The 24500-nt window shown below is 41.7% G+C and overlaps 1 protein-coding gene across 9 annotated transcripts in view; it reads right to left on the bottom strand.

Annotated features, from left to right (window-relative positions):
• The window catches only part of AFAP1 (actin filament associated protein 1), a 137684-nt gene extending 113412 nt beyond the window's left edge, over positions 1–24272 (bottom strand). For 2 of the 9 annotated variants that reach the window (XM_045018319.1, XM_045018311.1), the window contains exons 1-3: positions 24213–24272; positions 22705–22929; positions 14533–14619 (exon numbers count right to left, since the gene is read on the bottom strand). In XM_045018319.1, the coding sequence (XP_044874254.1) occupies positions 14533–14602 (70 nt within the window). In that variant the 5' untranslated portion in view covers positions 14603–14619; positions 22705–22929; positions 24213–24272. Of the gene's footprint in view, positions 1–10318; positions 10407–14532; positions 14620–15987; positions 16007–19263; positions 19283–22704; positions 22930–24026; positions 24163–24212 lie in introns of those variants that run through there. The other 7 variants (XM_045018317.1, XM_045018312.1, XM_045018315.1 and 4 more) reach the window with 7 other exon arrangements.
• Between the last annotated feature and the right edge of the window lie 228 nt (positions 24273–24500).

Consider the following 24500-nt stretch of genomic DNA (forward strand, 5'->3'; position numbering starts at 1 on the left):
TATCATAGATGTCTATAAAATGATGAATGATGTGGAGGCAGTGAATAAGGAAGTGTTATTTAGCCCTTCACATAATCAAAGATCCAGGTCCACCCAATGAAATTAAAAGGCAGCAAATTTAAAAACAAACGAAAGGAAGTTCTTCACACAACACAGAGTCAAACTGAAACTTATTACCAGGCAAAAATATAACCGAGTTACAAAAATAATTAGGTAAGTTCAGAGAAGATCGGTTCATCAATGGATATTAGTAGGGTTGCCAACTTTCCAGGATAGGTCTGGAATTTCCAGGAATTAAACATTAATCTTTAATTAAAGCTGTCATGTGATGAAACTTCCAGGAATATGTCCAACCAAAATTGGCAACCCTAGCTATTAGCCAAGCTGGTCAGGGATGCAACCCTATGCATGCCCTGGGTGTCCCTAAACCTCTGACTGCCAGAAGCTGAAACTAGAGGACAAGGGATGGATCTCTTGATAATTGTCCTGTTTTGTTCATGCTCTCTGAAGCATCTGGCACCAGCCATTGTTAGAAGACTGAATATTGGACTAGATCAGGGGTCAGCAATCTTTCAGAAGTGGTGTGCCGAGTCTTCATTTATTCACTCTAATTTAAGGTTTTGCGTGCCAGTAATACAATTTAACGTTTTTAGAAGGTCTCTTTCTATAAGTCTATAATATATAACTAAACTATTGTTACATGTAAAGTAAATACGATTTTTAAAATGTTTAAGAAGCTTCATTTAAAATTAAATTAAAATGCTGAGCCCCATGGACCGGTGGCCAGGACCCGGGCAGTGTGAGTGCCACTGAAAATCAGCTCACATGCCGCCTTCGGCACCTGTGCCATAGGTTGCCTACCCCTGGACTAGACGGACCACTGCTCTGACCCAGTATGGACATTTTTATGTTCTTATAACCATCCCGAGGATGAAGTGAAACACGGGTAAGATTCCTCAGCAGGTCACTTTATCCACAGAATAATATAGGTGAGCCCTGCTGGAAAATTTAGCAGTGATCTTTTATTCCAAACCTGGAGCCATCCAGATTGTTACCAACTATCTTTTCAAACAGCATGAAGAACAGCAGAGACAAAAGACACAGCCACTAAACACTTCTCCTGCTTCATACATATTTATGGTAATCCTTAATGAGCTCCGGGGGATCATTATAGTTACAATCCACATATATTCCTCCTTTTTTTCCCCTTCCACTTCAGTCTTCAAGGCACTGGCTTGTACAAACTTCGGTTTCCAAATAAATAATCAGAACTCCTCCTGCTGCAGTCAAAGCATTAAGGTGAAAAACAAGAGGTGGGAAAACAGATAAGGAATATTTGGGCAAGAAACAAGTTGCCAAAAATTCTGCTTACTCATCTACAGCTGTTGTTTGACTGACAGAATCACTGGAGTGTAATCCCATTAGTATAGGGCAGATGGATAAGGCTTTTTTTTTTTTTTTTTTAAGTTCAGTGTTTTATGCACTACCACAAAATGTAAAGAAAGTCTGCTTTTAAACAAGTCCATAAAAGCAGAAAAATCAAAGAGCTAGTGATGAAGAATTAATATTATAATCAATTATTTATTTAACACAATATTAATTGTATAAATTAAGCCAGTTATAACAATGTGCTGCACAAATAAGAAATGTCAGTAACTAAGAACAGAAATGTAAAGCATAATTCACTTAGGTTTTTGAAGTTTTCCTCTAAAGATATATTTTTCAAGCAAAAAAATGTTTTTTTCTCCCCAAAATATACTCTGAAAAGTCCAGACATATGGATCTCACTCCACCTTGCAGTCCAAACGAAATAGAAAGTCCAGGCCATGCTTATTTTTCAGTTCATTGTAGGAATTTTATTTCACTTTCCTTTCCAGATTCCACTATTCTTACCAATGAAGAAATTTGAGTTTCTTACATTGAAGCATCTCAGTTTATTTTGGTTCATATCATCTTGTCACCATGACGTTCCAAGTCTTGCTTCATAGCTCGTGCACTAACTCAGCTCTTGTGTTGCGTCAAACCCAGGCACCAGGCCAGCTCCAGGCACCAGCGCAACAAGCAGGTGCTTGGGGCGGCCAATGCTGAGGGGCGGCCCGTCCAGCTCTTCGGCAGCGGGTCCCTCAGACCCTCTTGGAGGAAAGGACCTGCCGCCGAATTTGTGGCTTTTTTTTTCCCCACCGCTTGGGGCAGCAAAAACACTGCAGCTGGCCCTGGTCAAACCACAGAAGATAAGCAACTATTACGGTACATCATAAGCGCATTTAACTTACACGAATTCAATTATACGCGCTCAGCAAAAAAAAGAAAAACAGATACCTGTAAATAGTGCGGGCGATTCCACCCAATGTGCCCAGCCGCATTGCCACAAAACAACACAGTCACACGGTTTTTCCCTGCTTTGAAGCCAGGGGCTTGTCTTTCTGATTTCAAAATGTAAGTGCAGTTGGGCATTTTTTTCCAGAAGAGCCCAGTCTTGTCAGCGTTAAAAACTTGTTCCAGAAGACAGCCCTTTTCTTCTATGATTTTCTTTAATTGTCCGGGGTAGGCTTTTGCTGCCTCTTCATTGGCAGCTGCAGCTTCACCAGTAGTCTGCACATTTTTGAGGTTGAAGCGGTTCCTAAAACTGCTAAGCCAACCTTGGCTGGCTTTGAATTCCTTCTCATCAGAAGGCTGTCCCTCTTCGGCAGGAGGTTTGAACAGCACGTAGAGGGTAAGAGCCTTTTCTCACAACGTGTTGCCATCAATAGCCACACGTTTACAATTCATGTCTTCCAGCCATAAGTTTAATGTTTTTCAGTCTTCACTAAAGTCTTATCACATACCTGGCTCATCACCTTAGCAATTATTGGAGCACTTGGTGCCACGGCTCGACGAATTTCTCCCTCTCGAATCTTGATGGCACGGATTCTTTGTGGCCATATTTATGCACCATGCTGGAGACGGACATACCGTCTCTCAATAAGTCCAACACAGCCAGTTTTTCCTCCAGCACTGGACCAGATCGCTGTTTCTTCAGTTGAGCACCAGATGAAGTAGTTGGCTTTCATTTAGGGGCCATGTTGTACGAAAAATACGTATCTTTAAACACTAGAATCACATTCAGCGCAGCGAGATGCTCACACTATGAGAGGCACGCGGGAACTGAGACCAACTTAGGGAACAGGAGATTCACGTCTCCCATCTCACGCTCACTCCAGGACATACTTAATAAAGCTGGGCTTGCTCTACAGGGATGCAAATCCCCATGCCCTAAAAGGCAAGAACAAAAATCTCCTGCCTGTGTTCTGGCAATCAAATAAAAAGGCTTGGGTGATGGCAGCATTATTTCTGTATTGGTTCCACAAGTGTTTCATTCCGGAGGTCAAGCGGTACCTTGAAGAGAAAGGACTTGACTTTAAAGTGTTGCTGATTGTAGACAATGCTCCTGGCCATCCTGCGGCACTCCGGTTTGCACATAACGATGTTGAAGTCATCTTTCTCCTCCCCCAATACCACCTCCATCCTCCAACCTCTTGACCAAGGCATGATTCGCTGTTTCAAGGCCACGTGCACGAGACCTACGTTCTCACGGATATGTAGCACTACGGATGTTGATCCTAATCTTAATGTGATGGAGTATTGGAAGTCCTTCAACATTGCCGATTGCATCACTTATATTAAACACGCAATGGATGCAATCAAGCTTGAAACAGTCAATGTATGTTGGCGAAACCTATGGAAAGAATGTGTGAATGATTTTAAGGGTTTCCTGACCATTGACAAAGAAGTGAAACGCATTGTTCAAGTGACCAGGCAAGTGGGTGGTGATGGCTTCATTGACATCCTTGAGGAAGAAATTGAAGAATTAATTGAGAGCCATAGAGAAAGATTGACTAACGAAGAGTTAGAGGAACTGATAAAATTGTCTACAGAAGACAAAGATTATGACGACGAACAGGAAGAGCCAGCAAGTTGGAATCTTCATAAATTTGCTGAGGTGTTCCAAGCAGCGAAACACTAGAATGATTTAATTTCTGAATACGATCCCTCTATGGAACAAAGCCTCAAAATCACACGTAGTATTACGGACGATTTGAGACAATATCGAGAAATGTTTGAGCAGCAAAAGAGACAAGTTGCCAGTCACCATGTTTTTCAAGGAAAAACAACCAGCAGCAGATGAGCCTATGCAATCAACTTCTCGAGCTGAGCCAGAGACAACCACTTCATCTATGACTCACTCTCTGTCACCCAAGCTCTCCACCACCTCCGTTTCCTGGATCAACATCAAGCCCTGACTACCCCCTGTAATTACCCCCTGTAATTAAAAATACAGTACTGTAAAATTGTATTTTGCATATGTACTCTTTATTATATACTGTACATTACTGTATACATTATACATGTATGCATATTACTGTACAGGGTTGTATACACAAAACCATGTACTGTATACTGTACTTAATGTACAATTTAAGGGATTTTCAAGGGTAATTTTGACTATACATGATTTTCACCTTATGCGCTGACTTTAGAACCTAACCCCCGCGTAAGATGCGACTCCACAGTACCAGCAAACATGCTCAGGCAAGGAAGTCTCATATGCTACAAAAGGTTGACAGCAATTGTGTGATAGAAGACAAAAGCTCTGCCCAAGACTCCAGATCTCAATAGCAGATGGTGGCCAGATACACAACAAAGACTTGAGGGTATGGGTAATGCATGTTAAATAAAAGAAATTAAAGCATACAATACACCCCATAAGCTCATATGGACCCTGCTTGAGGACTGCCTGCTTATCTGTTTTTAGTTCAGCATGTCTTTAAAATGTGTTACTCAAAGAGCAAAATGTCAGAAAGCAAATTAATTAATTCAGCTGAAACACAAACAAATGTAACAATGGAGGGAGACATACACAGAAGGCAACCATAGGATTTTTCAGTGTCATGTTTCTATTTTTGTACTAAGCAGTCTAATTCTTGTAACAATACCTCAAACACTTAAAACCTCTTTTACATTCCTAGGCATGTATATTTTAAGTAGATTATCTTCCATGCAAACTTGGAATATTTTGTATTATGTGAATTTGACCTTAAAGCTTCTCTGAGTATTTGTCTAGTTTGTTACTAATTTTAAACGGGGAATAAGATGATAAACTATTTTTCTTGTGATCATATCCAAAAGTCCTTCCACCCACTTTTAACCAAGAAAGGGTGAAACAAACAAACAAGTTAGGACTTCGAGGTCTGAACCATAGTTTCTATCAAGAAAGGAAAAAGCCCTAGAAAATACATAGGGGAAAAAACTGAACTTGAAAGACTGATTAAATGTTGTGACAGACCCAAACCAGTGGGGTACAGGAATCTGATAGAGGGCAAATATACTGGTCACTGGATGAGTAGTTTTCTGTTCCCTGAGTGACCAGAGCAGGGGCTGCACTAGAGTAATCAGGAACCTGCTAGAAACAATTAAGGCAGACAGGCTGATTAGAACACCTGCAGCCAATCAAGGCAGGCTAATCAGGGCACCTGGGTTTAAAAAGGAGCTCACTCCAGTCGGGCGAGGGGGAGCCAGAGGAGAGGAAGTGTGTGTGAGGAGCTAGGAGCAAGAGGTGCAAGGAGCTGAGAGTGAGAGTGAGAGTGAGAGGGTGTGCTGCTGGAGGACTAAGGAGTACAAGTGTTATCAGACACCAGGAGGAAGGTCCTGTGGAGAGGACAAAGAAGGTGTTTGGAGGAGGCCATGGGGAAGTAACCCAGGGAGTTGTAGCTGTCATGCAGCTGTTACAGGAGGCACTATAGACAGCTGCAATCCACAGGGCCCTGGGCTGGAACCCGGAGTAGAGGGCAGGCCTGGGTTCCCCCCAAACCTCCCAACTCCTGATCAGACACAGGAGAAGTTGACCCAGACTGTGGGGAAGATCACTGAGGTGAGCAAACTCTGCCAATAAGCGCAGGACCCACCAAGGTAGAGGAGGAACTTTGTCACAATGTATAAATCTTTTCTATCTCCAGTTTTCTATCTTCTGATATTTGGCAAATCTTATGTTGCCTGGGCTGTCAAATATAGCTGTCAGTGTAACAGAAATTTAAAGCAGAGCCTTTTAAAAAGTACATAAATCCCCAAGAGCTTTCAACAAGTCCTCCAAAACAGCAAAGTCTCAAACAATATCAACGTTGCACACTAAAGAATGGTATGAAAGTTGCAAAGTTAAGCATTCCAAAGTTTGGAAATGCCTGAATTAAAGTTGCCTGTGCAATCTTAATTTGGCCCACTTGTGCATTTGCAGTATGGTACAGTCTTTAATTATATGAAATCCATACTTTATATAAACGCATACTTTATTTTCCACAGGAACCCTGCCACACTCAGTGCACAGGATGATGGTGCTTGCTTAATGAGCAACTATTCCATATTTTGTTTTCTCCTCATTATTCAGCTTGCAGCCCAGGCCTCATTTACTGTACACTATTCAAACCCTGCTCTAAAGACAGAATTAATTTTCTCATGGGTTTCTCTATGGCATTCATCACTACAGTATGTGAGTGCTTCACAAATACTAATGAACTTATTTTCACAATACCCCTGTAAAATAGGAGGTATTATGATCCTCATTTTACAGATGGAGAATTGAGACAGAAAGATTAAGGTCAAAAGTTTCCATGAATTTTGGGTCTTTTAGATAGGTACGACACAGGGCATTTATGCTTTTACAGATCAAAACCAACATCTTAAAATCGACTCCAGAACCAAGACACAACCAGTGCAGATCACAGAGAATTGGTTTAATGTACTCGCAGAAAAGATATGCCCAACTTAACAAGTGGGCCACTGTGTTCTGCACCAGCGGCAGTGTCCAGGTGGATTTAAGATGCAGTCCCATGTAGCATGCACTGGAGTAGCACAACACACACAGAGGGATCTCCTGGCAGCGGAACTGCTGCAGTTCTACCGAGTAAGATAGGGAGCAGGATTCTGGGAAATCAAGCATTACTGGATGCAAGAACCCCCTCCATAGCCATGTACAAGAAAGAATAGAGGCAGAACCACTAAGCAAAACCCCCAATAGTCTACACAGTGACACGCCTCCTACATTGCAGCTTGGAACAATTGCTCTACACGTCCCCCCACCCACTTCACTGTGCACAGTTCCTCCAGCATCCAGATCACATACTTGGAGTGTACCCCCAGAGGGAAGACTTGTCCCACAGGAGTAACCACGAGCCAGTTCCTAGCTGACAACAAGAAGTTTGTGCATTTCTACAAATTACCTATTTTAATTTTTATAGAGCAAGAAAGCAGTAACTGTGATGCTGTTGATTTTAACTCCCACGGTTCCTTGTATTCCTACCATCAGTACAATTAACTTCCCCTAACCAGTTGTCTCTTGTGGTTTCTTTTTTCTCTCTTGCTTATGAACAGCATCATTGTGGGGTTTGGACAGTGCAAATTACCAAAATTTGCATAAAGATACATTTTACAATCTATGGGGAGAAGGCAAAGGAAGTGAAATGAAATATGTGCAGTAACTCGGAGCCCAGCTACTCTTCTAAGACAGTTTGTGCTGGGTGCATACCGCACGGCATTAAACTAAGACCAAATAGTTTAGAAAGCTTTACTTTGCAGGTCCACTGTGCTGGTAGCACAATGGACTGGAGTGGAGTAGGTACTCTGGCAGAATGGTTGTAGTGTCAGGTCTCCACGAGGTTTGGGTAAATCCCGACACCTAAAAATAAGTCCACATCAGATGTAATGTCTAGGCCAGGGGTCAGAAACCTTTCAGAAGTGGTGTGCCGAGTCTTCATTTATTCACTCTGATTTAAGGTTTCGCATGCCGGTAATACATTTTAACATTTTTAGAAGGTCTCTTTCTCTAAGTCTATAATATATAACTAAACTATTGTTGTATGTAATATAAATAAGGTTTTTAAAATGTTTAAGAAGCTTCATTTAAAATTAAATTAAAATGCCGAGCTCCCTGGACCAGTGGCCAGGACCCAGGCAGTGAGAGTGCCACTGAAAATCAGCTCGTGTGCCGCCTTCGGCACCCATGCCATAGGTTGCCTACCCCTGGGCTAGGCACAATGGCATAAACCGCAGCTGGACCTTCATTATTAACTTTGAATTCCCTGGGCCAAATCCTCAAGACCAAAGACTAAGCTCTAAAAATGTGCTTGCAATTGCAGCTATTTGCTCACACACCAAAAACTGATGAACAGGTACATTTTGCAAGTGCATTTTTAGAAACCCATTAAAAATCTGGCCCCAAGGGTCTAAACTATATTTGAAATGACAGTTTTGAAAATGCATATTATATAGCAATTAGAAATGAAGGTGAGACACTGGTGAAATCCTGGCTCCACTGATGTCAATGGCAAATGATATTTTATCAAATAAACTTATTTTAAGGGCTTTAAAATAAACAAGGAGACTTTCTCACTTAAATACATATTCCCTTATATGACAAAAAGTCATTTGAGTGTATGTAGACACTTAAGTGTTATTTACTCAGCCCCCAAAAACTCCTATATTTTCAAATATCATCATCTTAACTGGAATTGTACTTTCTGTAGAACATTTACATCTATGCTAAGCACAAGGGCCAAAACAGGCACCCCAAAAGATTGTATAGAATCAATTGTCCAAAAATACGTGAAAAGTCCTACACGGTAATTCCTATGCCCAACTCTATCAAGACAGTAAACATTGTTACAGAGAGGTTAGATTTCAAAAGAAAAAAGCGACTTCAGCATTTTGTGGCATATTGCATACATGTAAGTGAAATGTGAGACATGCTCTGAACCTGCTTTTCAGCTGGGTTCTCTACAGTACACTGAAGGCAGGATAGAGCATGCCAGCAGCTATTCTCAGAGAGAATTTAATGGACAACAGCTGCAGTTTTATCTGCAATATGCTCATATTTAGAACTTCAGCAGAAATCTGCACAATTTTTCTGTCTGTTGGATTTTTATTATATTGCTTTAAGTTATAAAAACACGTGGCTGGCTGAAGATCTATCCAATCAGGCTTCTCCGCTTAACAAAAATTATAATATGGATCTTGAAAAATCATGTAAGTTTTATATTGCTTTAATTAGTCATATTTACAATGTTGTACTTAGGGGTGGAACCTGCAAACCTTTTATGAAGCATAAATATGCATTGCTATATTGTGTGAACAAATTAAGCTTTAATTCACCAATATTGAATACAATTTTAGTTTTTGGTTGTCAAAATGTTCTTGAAGAGTACTGGTTTCCAGAGGGAAGAGTAAGCTGAAAAAAAAATGCACATCCTTAAAAATCTGTTTGAAAACATTTTCAAAAATTACTGCAGCCTTCCTGAACATGAAGCTTCGACTATGGACTGAAACCGCCCCACCAAAACTACCCAACCAAAAGCCCACGAAAATATATTTATATACTATATAGGCAGATTGTGAGTGAACAGTCATCAGAACTGCATAAAAAGTATGTCCTCTTATCATAACTGTTAATTAAATGTGATGCTCCAGAACCTCATCTGGTGTAAATCTCCATAGTTTCATTGATTTCAATGGCACTAACCTAATTCACACCAGATGAGAATCTGATCCACTACTTTAATGATATATAGATGTCATTTGAACTGAGCATCAAGAATGAAAAATTAAATCAAATTTGTCTAAATGCTAACACAAAAACGCTAGATGCTAATGGTAAAATCATCTTCCTCTCCTACTACTCCATCCACCTCTCCTCTCCTAGGTTCTTGTCTCTTACAATTATCAGTTTCAAGCCCCATATTCTCCTCTACAAAATCCTACATAAAATCTGACCCCTGCTCCTCTTCCACTCCCTACATTATATCAATTTCCTTTGCCTTATTATTCTCTAAGCTCCCGGCATTCTGTCATGTTGCCCCATATGTTTGGCAGGTCTTCCTTTTCTGTGCCCCCTTGAAATACCTCCTTAAGCCCACTTCTTTCAGCACTCCCTTCCACAATGATCTCATACTCTCCCTGCTCTAACAGTTGTGCCCTGTCTGATCTTGCATCTGTTTTTCTTACTGACCTTTGGGTTAGACCTCGCAAACCCTTTTCCAGTCCCTGCTCACATAAATAGCTCCACTGACCTAAAAATCAAGCCAGGTTTGAAGAAAATATCAGTGGTTTGTTATTTTAATTATTGACATTTAATACTTGGTAATTTCACTCGTGGGCAAAAATAGAAAAATACACAAATAGCTGGATTTGTGTTCATCCCGACAGAAGCAGAACAGGAGAGATATAAATCAGCTGTCAGGAAACAGTGACCTCATCATTTAATGTCCAGTAGTCTACTATAATTAAGGAAACTGACCTGCCAGTTGTGTCTGCTCCCTGCTTACTTAAAGCTGGTCCTCTCCAATTGTGCAAATTATTCTCCAGTGGTACAATGTTTCATAACACTGTAGAAATATGTCCAGAGATTCAGTGCTGCCAGAACTAACTGACTTTGAAAATTATGCATGCAGCACTCCAACTAAGTGTCATTACTGTAAAAGAAACTTCTATATGCTGCAACACACAAGTCCATATGTGGTATCCTCTGACTTTGTTACATACATTCACCATGCTGTACTCTCACGTAGGTTAACGTGATTCTGAATGCATTCACTAAGAGGGACACCAGTGGAGTCAATTTAGTATTTGTGAAAAGTGCCAGAATGATGGCCCTGGTGAAGGAGTCGTCTCCTCATTGACAGAATGATCACAGCACAGGCAGTGTGCAATTTCCACCACCTGCATGCCCCATCTTTGACCAATCTATTGGAGGTGGGAGGGGGGAGCAGGCTTCATGCTGATGCCATCCTTAGGCCTGGTCTACACTATGCATTTAAACCGGTTTTAGGAGCGTTAAACCGATTTAACGCCACACCCGTCCACACTAAGAGGCCCTTTATATTGATATAAAGGGCTCTTTCAACCGGATTCTGTACTCCTCCCTAACGAGAGGAGTAGCGCTAATATCGGTATTACCATATCGGTTTAGGGTTAGTGTGGCCGCAAATCGACGGTATTGGCCTCCGGGCGGTATCCCACAGTGCACCACTGACCGCTCTGGACAGCAATCTGAACTCGGATGCAGTGGCCAGGTAGACAGGAAAAGCCCCGCGAACTTTTGAATATCATTTCCTGTTTGTCCAGCGTGGAGCTCCGATCAGCCCGGGTGGCGATGCAGTCCGAAATCAAAATCCAAAAAGAGCTCCAGCATGGACCGTACGGATGTGATCGCTATATGGGCAGGCAAATCTGTTCTATCAGAGCTCCGTTACAGAAGACGAAATTCCAAAGCATTTTTAAAAAATCTCCAGACAGATGCCATAGCAGGGACTCAGCGCACTGCTGCGTGACAAGCGTAACGGAAAGCCAAAGAATCAAATGGACGCTCATGGAGGGAGGGGGGACTGAGGACTCAAGCTATCCCACAGTTCCTGCAGTCTCCGAAAAGCATTTGCATTCTTGGCTGAGCTCCAAATGCCTGTAGGGTCAAACACATTGTCCGCGGTGGTTCAGGGCATAGCTCGTCAATTTACAGCCCCCACCCACCCCCAGAAGTAAAAGGGAAAAAAAATTGTCTCTTGACTCTTCTAAATGTCACCCTATGTCTACTGAATGCTGCTGGTACACGCGATGCTGCGGCACTCAATTGCAGTATCCTCTTTCCCCCTCACTGGTGGTAGATGGTGCAATATGACTGGTAACCGTCCTCATCATCAGCCTTGTGGCAGATGGTGCTGCACAATAGGACTGGTACCTGTCCTCATCATCAGCCCGTGAGTGCTCCTGGCTGGCCACAGGTGAGGTCGGCCAGGGGCGCCTGGGTAAAAAACTCCTGGTCATTCCCAGTAGATGGTACAGAACAGCTGGTAACCATCTTCATCATAGCAATAGGGGGCTGAGCTCCATCAGCCCCCGCCCTTCATGTGTAAAGAAAAGATTCTGTACTGCCTGGACTATCATAGCAGCGGGATGCTGGGCTCCTCTCCCCCACACTGCTTAATGTCCTGTCTGGACTATCATAGCAGCTGGAGGCTGCCTTCCCCTCATTTTATCTCACTAACAAGTCACTGTTTCTTATTCCTGCATTCTTTATTACTTCATCACACAAATGGGAGGACACTGCAACGGTAGCCCAGGAAGGCTGGGGGAGGAGGGAATCAACAGGTGGGGTTGTTGCAGGGGCACCCCCTGTGAATGGCATGCAGCTCATCATTTCGGCGGGATCTGACACGGAGGGGCTGTGCTCTCTGGTTCTCTGATACACTGCTTCTCTAGTACACTTGCCCCATATTCTAGGCAGGACTGATTCTATTTTTAGATACCATAAAGGAGGGATTGACTCAGGAAGTCATTCCCATTTTTGTCTTTTGCGCCCCTGGCCGATCTCAGCCAGGGGCACCCATGATAGCAGCAGACGGTGCAATATGACTGGTAACCATCTCTGCTTGTCTTTTGCGCCCCCGGCCGATCTCAGCCAGGGGCACCTATGACAACAGCAGAGGATACAGCACAAAAGGACTGGTAACCGTCATCTCATAGCCAATTTACAAGGGTATGGTAGATGGTACAGAACAGCTGATAACCATCTCTGCTATCATGCAACAGCAAATGAATGCTGCTGTGTAGCGCTGCTGAATCGCCTCTGTCAGCGGCATCTATTACACATATGGTGACAGTGACAAGAGGCAAAACAGGCTCCATGGTTGCCATGCTATGGCGTCTGCCAGGGCAATCCAGGGAAAAAGGGTGCAAAATGATTGTCTGCCGTTGCTTTCCCGGAGGAAGGAATGAGTGACGACATTTACCCAGAACCACCCGCGACAATGATTTTTGCCCCATCTGGCACTGGGATCTCAACCCAGAATTCAAAGGGGCAGGGGAGACTGCGGGAACTATGGGATAGCTACGGAATAGCTACCTACAGTGCAACGCTCCAGAAATCTATGCTAGCCTCGGACCGTGGACACACACCATCGAATTAATGTGCTTAGTGTGGCCGCGTGCACTCGATTTTATACAATCTGTTTTACTAAACCGGTTTATGTAAAATCGGAATAATCCCATAGTGTAGACATACCCTTAGCTTCTTCTGAAACTGTCCTCACAGCTGCCAATTGGGGTCAGTTGAGTTGATAGTTATTGTGAAGGTAAAAAAAATGACCTGGCCAGCTGCATTCTATGACTGGGAGGACAGCATGCAATTCCCCTTGTCTGTGTCAAGCTTTTATCAGTGGTGGCCAGGCTCTAGGCAGATTAACAAGATCCTCACCAGGAATCGTGCATGCCACCTGTCTAGTACCTTAAGTCACTGGATCGTTTCCTGAATAGCATGCTCGACAATATTTGACAAAAAGGTGCTGTGCATGACTGAACAGTTCTTCCTATAATCTCAAGTAACATTAAAGGGGCAGTACTGCCAAATTCGCTTCCACCAAGTTTTCAAATGCAAAAATCCCCACACCTTGCTGCTTTTTAAAGAAGTGGCTCAGTTTGTAACAGGTGAAGATTTTTTGTTTGCATGTTTTGCTTTTCATGGACCAAAGAATCTCACTGAGGATTTGGATCTGTTGGTCTCACAGTATTATTAGTGTGTCTACTTATATAAAAGCCATCCCATGGCATCGTAACTAAAACAATACTTGTCATGTCCTCAGACATTAGCATGCACCAGCCTTCTGAAAACAGCCCCAGGAAGGACCCAGCTGGTTAGAGTCCTGATAGCAATCAGGACCCTGCTGGCTTAGCCAATCACTAGCCAAATTTATTACACAAAAGTAAGAGCTATCAATGGCAAACATTTGACTACTTCCCTCATCTCACCATCTGCTTCTTCTGCTGCTCACTTGAAAATTAATAAGGCTGTTATCTAAATCAGAAGCTAATGCTACATCTGTCTTCCTTAAAATTACAGATAATTACTAGACTGTGCACATAACTGCTCTTGCAATTAGCATGAGGGTTCAATAGCCTCTAATCTGACAGGACCATTTCCTTGCCTAAAGAAAAAGCTATAATGTTTCATCTGCAGTTGCAATCCCTGAATTACATTGAATTGGTTCTTGAGATTTAATTCCCCCACACACACTTTGCTCACAGAACAATAACAACAAAAATCAGCTGTACCAAAATTTAAATGTCTTTTGAAGGACATAATAAATGTGTGCCTTTCACACTTAGATATAAAAAAAAACGTGAGGACTGCCATTGCGTGTATAAATGACATCTACAAGCCCAGTTCTTAGTGCCTGTTCTCACTCATGGCCAAATGAGATTGATTTTTGCCCTCTAAAGACTCATTCTTAACACTTCTATTTTCATCTGGCTTGAGCCAGAGCTAGAGTAGGTAATGGGAAAGAGAAATCAAAGATGTCTTAAAGAGCCCTAAAATTCCCTCATGTTAATATTTTCAAAGGATCCTAATTCTGTTTTCTTTAATCAGGTAAATCTACACGAGGTCAAATATGATTTTTTCCCAGGTAAAGCCATGATGCTGTAGTCTTAACTTGCACTAGGAGAATTCATTTCACAAACCTTCAGGAAAACAGTCTGAAGCAGAACACTGTAAACTTCTTCCCCAGTTACATCCCACTTGAAACACCATTCAATCTTAAAGGGGCACTGTCTGAATTAATAATATCTTAACATATTAACGAGTTTAAACATCTCACCATTAATGAAGGCTGTTCATTTGTTGCAAACCACACAAACACAATAGTTAGTTTCACTTTCTCATCCTCAAATACTAGGGAAATTTTACATTTTGGGTTGTAAACCCCATGATGAAATGTTTATATCCAAACAAAAACTATAGTCACTGAAGTTTAAAAGCAATGCAATGAAAATGCTGCTGTTAACAACGGAGTCTCTAATTTAAAAAAAAAAAATTTTAAAAGTCACATTTTGGCTTTAAAACAACGAGCAGTCAGGTGGCACGTTAAAGACTAACAGATTTATTTGGGCATAAGCTTTTTGTGAGTAAAAAACCCCCTTCTTCAGATGCACGGAGTGAAAATTACAGATGCAGGCATAAATATACTGATACATAAAGAGAAGGGAGTTGGGAGTTTTGTAAGCTAATTTCCTTCTCTTCGTGTGTCAGTATATTTATGCCTGCATCTGTAATTTGCACTCCATGCATCTGAAGAAGTGGGCTTTTTACCCATGAAAGCTTATGCCCAAATAAATCTGTTAGTCTTTAACGTGCCACCAGACTCCTCGTTTTTGTGGATACAGGCTAACATGGATAGCCTTCTGATTATGGCTTTAAACTATTTAGCATCCAGCTGACTGTTAAAGATAATAAAGTAAGTGGAATGGGACAGAAGGCTCCACTGTGCCCTAGATTTTCTCCAGTGTTGTCCTTCTTTTTATACTGGTTCCTTTTATACTGGTTATATATGGTTACATACTGGCAACAGAATAATGAAAGTTCAACTTAGTCTTCTACAATACTAATACCTGCCAGTCAAACAACGGTAGGCTGAAGGACAAAGACAGGACAGGTCAGTGAAAGAAAGGATCGCTATATTTCAGGAGATTTACCATAAAAGGGGTATGTTTTGAAAAAGCTAGACAACCACTGGAGTAGGAGTAAGGAGAGATGGATAATCTGGAGTCTATAAACCTTGACAATATCCCTTTAAAGAAAAAATGTCTGTCACTGTAAGCTTGCTTGTTTATATGAATGATGCAAACACACATTTGTGGCAAAAATAATTTCCACAGTTTCTATTTTGTGCTAGCTTGCCATGATTGTGCTTTTTCTTAATTGTTTGTTAATGGAATGCAAAGTAAACAGATGTACATCAAGTCAAGCTCTCTCTTCATTCCAGATGTGGGAGTGATGGAAAATGACAAATGGACAAATCAAGAAAGGCATTACAACGAAGGCATTAATTCTAGAAAACAACCTTTACCCTCTTTAAGAGAGAAGATGAAAAAGTGCAGCAGATATTAACCGCATATAACATTTCTGTAATGTCTTACATTTTAAAAGTGCTGTACAAACGTTAACTGCTTCATCCTTTTAAGGCCCTTTGGAGGAAGGAAAGTATAACTATCCTTGTTTTACATATTGGGGAAAGCGAAACAGACATGTTACGTCCAAACTCTTCTGTATCTAGGTGCCCAAAGCTAGGCACTTAAGGTGGGAATTTCAAACATGCTCAGCCTTTGCCCAACAGCTGCAGCTGAAATCAGTCATAAAATTAGACTAACCAATCATCAAAAGCATCTGTGGCTCCTTCTGAAAACTGGGCCATTTTTATCTATTTTAACTTTTGGCCCCCGCGGTTGAATATTAGGAGAAGTCGTCCTAAGGGTCTTAACTGCAATGTGTTACTTATTTGCAAAAATATTTTTAAGTAAGCTTCTGATAGAATATAGATCAGAATTATATATCCTTGCTACAAAATTCTGTAAATTGGTTTAAAATCCTACAGAACGTAATGAAGATCATTTTAAAATAATCATTTCTATCGAACTCTTTTGATTCAGTTCCTGTCAAATGTCACTGAACTTTACCAGGCCCGATTCAATGGCAGAACCAAAGTAAAAATGCAGCTGTTTTAGCTACCCGGGTGCAGTCAATCCATAAAGCCACACTGCCTCCAATCACGAGAGAAGTCAGATGCTGAGGGCCACACTGGCAGCTTTCTCAAACCATGAAGGGCCACACCTCATTTGAATGAAATGGACTGCAGTTACCTGCATGCCAAATAGGGAAGTGAGAGATCATGGGGACAACAGATCTCAGCACACAGACAATGTCGCAATGCTCAGTATAATGCTCCATTCAAACAGCCTGCAGAACTAGATGCACTGCCCTGCATTCCACTCCTGGACTTGACTAAGCAATTTGTGAGTAAGAGAATTGGATTTCAAGCCAAGTCAATGATCATCTGCAGCCTGGATTAATTAAAATTACTTCAATTTCACTTTTTTTGTGTGCATACAGTAAGAAGAAATGTTTCAGATAAAAATTTTAAGCGCCAGTATTCCTCCACTCCCCCTCCCACCAATAACAGAATACTGTTCGTGCCAGGGCACATTCACATCATATATGGAGGGAGTAAGGTGGCTGGCACTATTCTTGTTAGCAACAAAGATAGTTGCACAACTCATTTCCCAGGCACCAGGATGAAAATATATCCCACTATGTAAGCCAAGCTTTTGATTCGGGAACAAGAGAGGTGGGAGAGATTAAATAGAATAAAAAGAGTCATGAGGCACAATGGAAAAAAAATAACTGAAATATTCGTGTAAAAATTCCAAATAAAAGTTCTCAATTTCACTGTGGAAACTGGAAAGGACAAATTTTGAAATGGATGGAAAAGTGCATGGGGTCTTAAAATGCTTTGTAATAGGCTGGTTCAATATTTTGAAAATTCTTAAGCACTTGTTTTACAAAGCACCTCAAACATTAGCCCTCATAACATCCTTGCAAGAGGAGCATTATTATCTTAATTTTACAGATGGGGAAAACAGAAGCAGAAAGTTGCCCCAACCATTAGAGCAGGGGTAGGCAACCTATGGCACGCGTGCCCAAAGGCAGTATGCAAGCTGATTTTCAGTGGCACTCACACTGCCTGGGTCCTGGCCACCGGTCCGGGGGGGAGCTCTGCATTTTAATTTAATTTTAAATTAAGCTTCTTAAACATTTTAAAAACCTTATTTACTTTACATACAACAATAGTTTAGTTATATATTATAGACTTATAGAAAGAGACCTTCTAAAAACATTAAAATGTATTACTGGCACACGAAACCTTAAATTAGAGTGAATAAATGAAGACTCGGCACGCCACTTCTGAAAGGTTGCCGACCCCGCTCTAAATAATTAGTCCTGCCATGAGTGCAGGGGACTGGACTAGATGATCTCTCAAGGTCCCTTCCAGTTCTATGATTCTATGTCAGTCAATATCAGGCACAGGATTGGAACTCAGAGATACTTAATTGTACGCCACCCAACTCCATTCTCTACATCATCCATTTTCTCTTTAAGAAAGAATTACTGTGAGATTCCTCAAGAAGCAGCTAGCCACTCTATAACTGATAGCAACATGGACACCTAACAAATTAATTGCTTTTAATATTCTTATAATAATACCATCTTGTTCTTATATAGTGCTTTTCATCCATAGATCTCCAAGTGCTTTACAAAGGAGTTCAGTATACCTCTACCTCAATATAACACAACCCGATATAACATGAATTCGGATATAACGCGGTAAAGCAGCACTCCGGGGGAGGCGGGGCAGGGCTGCGCACTCTGGTGGATCAAAGCAAGTTCGATATAACGCTGTTTCACCTATAACACAGTAAGATTTTTTGGCTCCCGAGGACAGCGTTATATCAAGGTAAAGGTGTATCTTTATCCTCATTTTACAGATTGGAAAACTGAGGAACAGGGCGGGAAATGGCTTGCCCATGGTCATTCATTAAAGCAGTTGTAAAGCTTTTATGAAAAGGTCCATAAAATCCAAGTCCAGTGCTCTAGCCACTAGGCTGCATTGCCTCCATGCCAAATGGAGGGACTTCACTCCTCCAATCTCTATGGCATCTCTCAGACTATATGGCTTCTCTCAACTCTGCCATGATGATCTGCACTATTATATCCATTTTGGAAAATAACACAAGTTTCTCACGGGTTGTCTCCAATCAGCTTGACGCACACTTCATCTGATCCGCAACCAACTAGCATCAATACCAAAATACATCCTCCTCATTGTGAGAGTGAATATCATTGCCTTCATGAAAAAGTCAAAGCATCCCCACACTGCAGTCAAGAAACGGGCCAGACTGGTTTGCCCCAGGAGGCTCCTGTAAACCTCCAGAACTCCTTTAGAGAAAAAGGCACTCAGCTGCAAGACTAAGGCACTGCAGATCCAGTGGAGCAATAAAACCAATAGAACCTCCCTCTTTATTTCACAAACAAATTACCATAGTTCACTAATGAACTATGTCAGAAAACGAGGAAGACAGAAGAGTAGAATGTTCGTGGTGCAAAACCCTTTTCAAAATCACACTGACAACTGCACCAGAATACTTGCATGTACCATCTACTTGCTTAATTAAGAGTTTCCAGAGTGTCAGCTTCTCTAAGAAATATGTATAATGAGACATTTGAGTGTCTAGAAACACAGTTAATGTGAGTAAGACTCTAATCTGAGCTTCCTCTGTGAGAAATCAAAACAAGCCACCAGTCATTCTTTCAGTAATGTTAAGACTTTTCCCGGTGTAAAAAAGAAATGAAGAAGTCACCTTTTATGATAAAGTTTTCAGGGAGAGCTCATAAAAAAACAAGACCAATCCTCATTTACAGGATACATTTCTAGAACATATAACAAAGAGAGAAGGTCACAAAAGGTACAAGCGTTTGGGTTTAATCTGTTCGGCCCAGGAAATGGTGAGCTTTTTCTAAACGAACAAATAAATATATGTCTTGAAGACTCCCCACTTTAAAGTAAACAACCTAGAGCTAAGTAATTTAAGAACATCAAGGAGAACAAAAACAAAGAAAAGAGAAAGAGACTAGGAGGCAACATGGAGGTACAAATCTTAAAAACGCTGAGTCTGTGGAGAGGGAAGACGGTGAAAGTTCACAAGTGGCTTTCAAAGGCTGCCTTTTATAATGGCACTTGGACAGCAGCCACATAAAGCACGCCTACCTTTAGCTATGGGTCTCCCCAACGCTGTTTTGAGAGCTGTTCCTCAAGCTAACAGTGAGGTCAGTCTTCCACAAAACACAAGCGTGGATACACTCTAAGCCCCAGAAAAGTTTATAATCTAAACCAGGGATCGGCAACCTTTGGCATGCGGTTCGCCAGGGTAAGTTGTTTACCTGCCGCGTCCGCAGGTTCGGCCGATCGCGGCTCCCACTGGCCACGGTTTGCTGCTCCAGGCCAATGGGGGCTGCAGGAAGCGGCATGGGCTGAGGGATGTGCTGGCCACTGCTTCCCGCCACCCCCATTGGCCTGGAGCGGCGATTGGCTGAACCTGCGCCCCCATTGGCCAGTGGAAGCCGCGATCCGCCGAACCTGCGGACGCGGCAGGAAAACAAACCGGCCCAGCCCGCCAGGAGCTTTCCCTGGCGAACCACGTGCCAAAGGTTGACAATCCCTGATCTAAACATTCTCTTAGCAAAAAATCCTCCTGCACATTGTTTCATTTTGTCCCCCTTTGTTTATTTTGGCCTTCTGGAAAAGTATGTTATATTCGTGGATGCAAAAGTCTCTGTGTAGCCAGAACTGACTCAGGCTTGCAGGACTTGGGCTCCATGCTGCAAAATTGCTGTTTAGACATTTGGGCTGGAGCCCAAGGTATGGAACCCTGTAATAGCGGAATGTCCCAGAGCCTGGGCTCTGGCCAGAGTCCAACCATCTACACAGAAATGTTTAGCCCTGCAGCCGGAGTCAGTTGACCCGGACCAGCTGTGGGTCTATTATCCCTGTGTAGACATCCACTAATATTGTAATAAGCTCACGGCCATCTATAGTAGCCACTAAGCTTCACACTAGAGTTAACAAGAACTTTGAAGCAGCAGCTGGAGGGATGGAGGAGGAGCACCAGAGTTCTAAAAGCACAATGCACTTGAACTAACATGTTAGCAAGTTGGCATCTCTCATAGTTAAATAGTTCTGATGCTCTCCAGTAGAAAACAGTGAAATACACATACACACTCGACAGATGAGTACAATATTTTACAGCCAATGATCTCAAAGTGCTTCAAATTCATAAAATGAACTTAGCTTCACAACCCCTGTGAAGAAGACACGTCTTCTCATCTGTAAAACAACAGAGATGTCAGGTGACTTGCCCAAGGTCACTTAACTGAAAGGGTGTCAAAGCAGGGAACACAATATTGATCTCTTGATAAGCAGTTGTGTGCGCTAAGCACTAGAAAACCTTTCCTCCCATTTCAAACTATTTTAGTGTTCAGGAAAGTCAGCAGGCTCACAGCCTCGGTGGCAGAGGTTCTCAATACAAGTAAGTCACTGAACTGATTTCTTGCAACGACCTGCTAACGTATCTCTTCCTTGTTCTGGAAAGAGACCAAAATTCACTCTCCATGCCAGCATCACTTTTGTTGAGGATATTAGCAAAGGTGTCAATTTGTAACAATGGTAATGTTTGTAACTTCCTTTAGGGCCTGAACTATTAACTCATATTACAAAGACCCTTGTAACAGCCTTTATATAGCAATAATTTTCAGTCACTACTGACTGGACCACTCATTAACCAGTGAGGTGGAGACTGAAAGGCTGTCGAACTCATAACCAATGCCCCAAAAATATCTGTTTCTGCTTTCAAGGCTATTGGTCTTTTTGATGTGGGACATTTCATTTTCACTCAAATTGTTCAGATGCAACAAGAAGGATTAGAAAAAGATGCTCTGGAAACTTACCGTATGAGTAGGGCCCTACCAAATTCATGGTCCATTTTGGTCAATTTCACAGTCATAGGATATTAAAAATCATAAATTTCATGATTTCAGCTATTTAAATCTGAAATTTCATGGTGTTGTAATGCTAGGGGTCCTGTCCTGACCCAAAAGGGAGCTGTGTGGGTAAGTTGCAAAGTTATTGAAAAGGGGTCACAGTATTACCACCCTTACTTCTGTGCTGCTGCCTTTAGAGCTGGGCCCTCGGCTAGCAGCCGCCGCTCTCTGGCAAGCCAGCTCTGAAAGCAACGCAGAAGTAAGGGTGACAATACTGCGACCCCCTACAATAACTCTGCGACACCCTCACTCACAGTCCCCTTTTGGGTTGGGACCCCCAGTCTGAGAAACGCTTGACTCCCCTGTGAAATCTGTATAGAATAGGGTAAATCTGTATAGTATAGAGTAAAAGCACACAAAAGACCAGATTTCATAGGGGGAGACCAGATTTCATGGTCCGTGACGTGTTTTTCCAGGGCCGTGAATTTGATAGGGCCCTACATATGAGTAAAAAGGAAATTATCTGCTTCTTGGCAACTTCTCTTATTTAGGGAGGTCTTTTATTTATTTTTTTGAAAAAATGAATCTCTCATTAAAACAAACACTCACATTACTCATCTCCAGAAGGAAGTGTGACTTTTCAGGGGAAAAAAAAGTCTTTCCTTGTCAGACAATTTCTAATCAGACCCCAGGAGAATGAGTAGGATAAAAGTGAGATTCATTAGATTAAAATCATCTGTCACAAGAGAAATTCCAAGTTTTTCCCAAGTTAACATCTTGCCCTCTGAAGCAGAAATTCAATTCAATCAAGTCAAATATTTCCTGAAAATATATAAATAAAAATATTTTTCTTTTTAAAAAGTGTTTTATATGCTTAATTAGTGTGTTTATACAAAATAGAATTTATTTCTTTTGGAGGATACAAAAATAAATGTTCTGATATCATTTGGGGCTATTTTGCCATTTATAACGGTAATACATTTTTGCTTTTAAAAAATAGCTTTAGTTTTAAGTATCTCAGTACCACTGGGAAGTAGATAGATAACTATTAGCCCATTTTACAGAAAGCAAAGCAGAAGAAACAAACAGTTGTATCCTCCACCATATCATGCATATTTTGAGAAACTAAGCACTTTCCATTCAGTAATGAAGGTGCTCAGCACTTTTAAGGACAAAGCTCCAGTGTCAAAATTCTCAATCCCGAATGCCCAAAGTTTGACACCAAACTTCACAACGGTTGGTTTTCAGAGATACTGTGTACCCACATTTCAGTTGCAAGTCCACAACCCCTCTGAAAACCAGGCCCAATCTGCTTAATTCTAGACATCAGAGTTTTAAAAGTTTGGCCGAAGTAAGCTGCTGAAGGTTATGCAGTGAGTTGGCATCACAGCTAGGAAGAGAATTCAGCTCTTCTGAATCCCAGTTGTGGGTTTCATCCAGGAGGCCTTCCTTCTTCTTTATCAAGCACTTCACCTTTGGTTGAGTGCTTTCTAAATAAAATAAAAATATTATTTTGAACAATATAGAATTAATGACAAGGACAGAGTGTGGCTAAACATTAAAAAAAATCTTCAGGATGTCAAAACAACATATATAAGATCTTGCCAACCCTCTCCTCTTCTCAGACATGCGGCACCATGTTGTTTTACACCAATATCTACAGTTTTAGTAAAACTGAGACTTAAACAGAATGTTTTTCTTATAAAATCCACCTGTGACTGAAGTTCTGTAGGGGCTGCATTTAAAATAAGGGGCTACTCAATCAAGCAAAAAGTAGAACGTAGACTCTCTCTACCAACATGTTCTTTTCAGATCTGTAGGCCTTGAGTCTCGAACTGACAGGACACAGGCAGACTGCTCCACCCAAATGGAGCCTTATTGAAGTCAGTGGCGAAGTACTTTGCCACATGCTGTAATTTACAGGATCGGGCGTAAATTTAACAGACTCATGGAAATGGAGAAGGGACTTCAACAGGTCATCTATTCTAGCCTACTGCTCTAAAGCAGCACCATGTAACCTAGATCATCCAGGACAGGTGTTTGTTCAACCTTCTTCTTAAAAAACCTCCAAGGATGGGGATTCCACAACCTTCCCTGGAAGCCTATTCCAGTGCCTAACTACCCTGATACTTAGAATATTTTTCCTAATATCTAACCTACATCTCTTTTGCTGCTTCTTGTCCTACCTTCAGTAGACATAGAGAACAACTGATCACAGCCCTCTATAAAATAATAGCTTTTAATGTATTTGAAGACTGTTATCAGGTCCCCCTGCCCTTAATCTTCTTTTCTCAAGATTAAACATACCCAGTTTTTTTAAACCTTTCCTTGTAGGTCAGGTTTTCTAAACATTTTATCATTTTTGTTGCCCTCCACTGTACTCCCTCCAATTTGTCCACATCTTTCCTGAAGTGTGAGACCCAGAAACGAACACAGTTCTCCAGCTGAGGCCTCACCGGTGCTGAGCAGAGGGGGACAATTACCTCCTGTGTCCTTTCCCAGACCTGAAGAAGAGCTCTGTGTGACTCGAAAGCTTGTCCCTCTCACCAACAGAAATTGGTCCAATAAAAGATATTACCTCACCCACCTTGTCTCGCTAAACTATTTTTTGTGAATACTTCCTAAGCAAACTCATGCCACAAAAGAGAACTGGCAGCTGTTGAGATGAGTTCCTGTCTGCATCCTGTAAAACTTGCCCATACCGGTATTGCCCTGGCCTCTTCTTTTGTCATTCAGTGTTGAACGCATTCTAAAACAATATGCATTTCCTCACCTTTTGGGGGCGAAGCCAGACTTTAAGGCACCTGCTCCCCTACTTGGTGTAAACTTTGCTTGTGCCAATCAGAAACGAACACAAACAGGTTTTGGGCCCCGTCCCTTATGACACTTCTATGATGTCATAGCTGGTACTTTAGGCCTGCCTGCCATGTGCAGGCAGGGAGAGGAGAAAGAAAAACGAATCCTGTGTATCCTGTGTACACCCGTAACCGAGCCTGATCACCTCGAAGCCTCTCTCTCAGCTCACGTGTTTCAAACAGAGTTTCTACGTTTGCCAGTCGTT

The sequence above is a fragment of the Mauremys mutica genome, chromosome 5, assembly GCF_020497125.1.
Source record: "Mauremys mutica isolate MM-2020 ecotype Southern chromosome 5, ASM2049712v1, whole genome shotgun sequence".
In the NCBI taxonomy this organism is placed as follows: Eukaryota; Metazoa; Chordata; order Testudines; family Geoemydidae; genus Mauremys; species Mauremys mutica.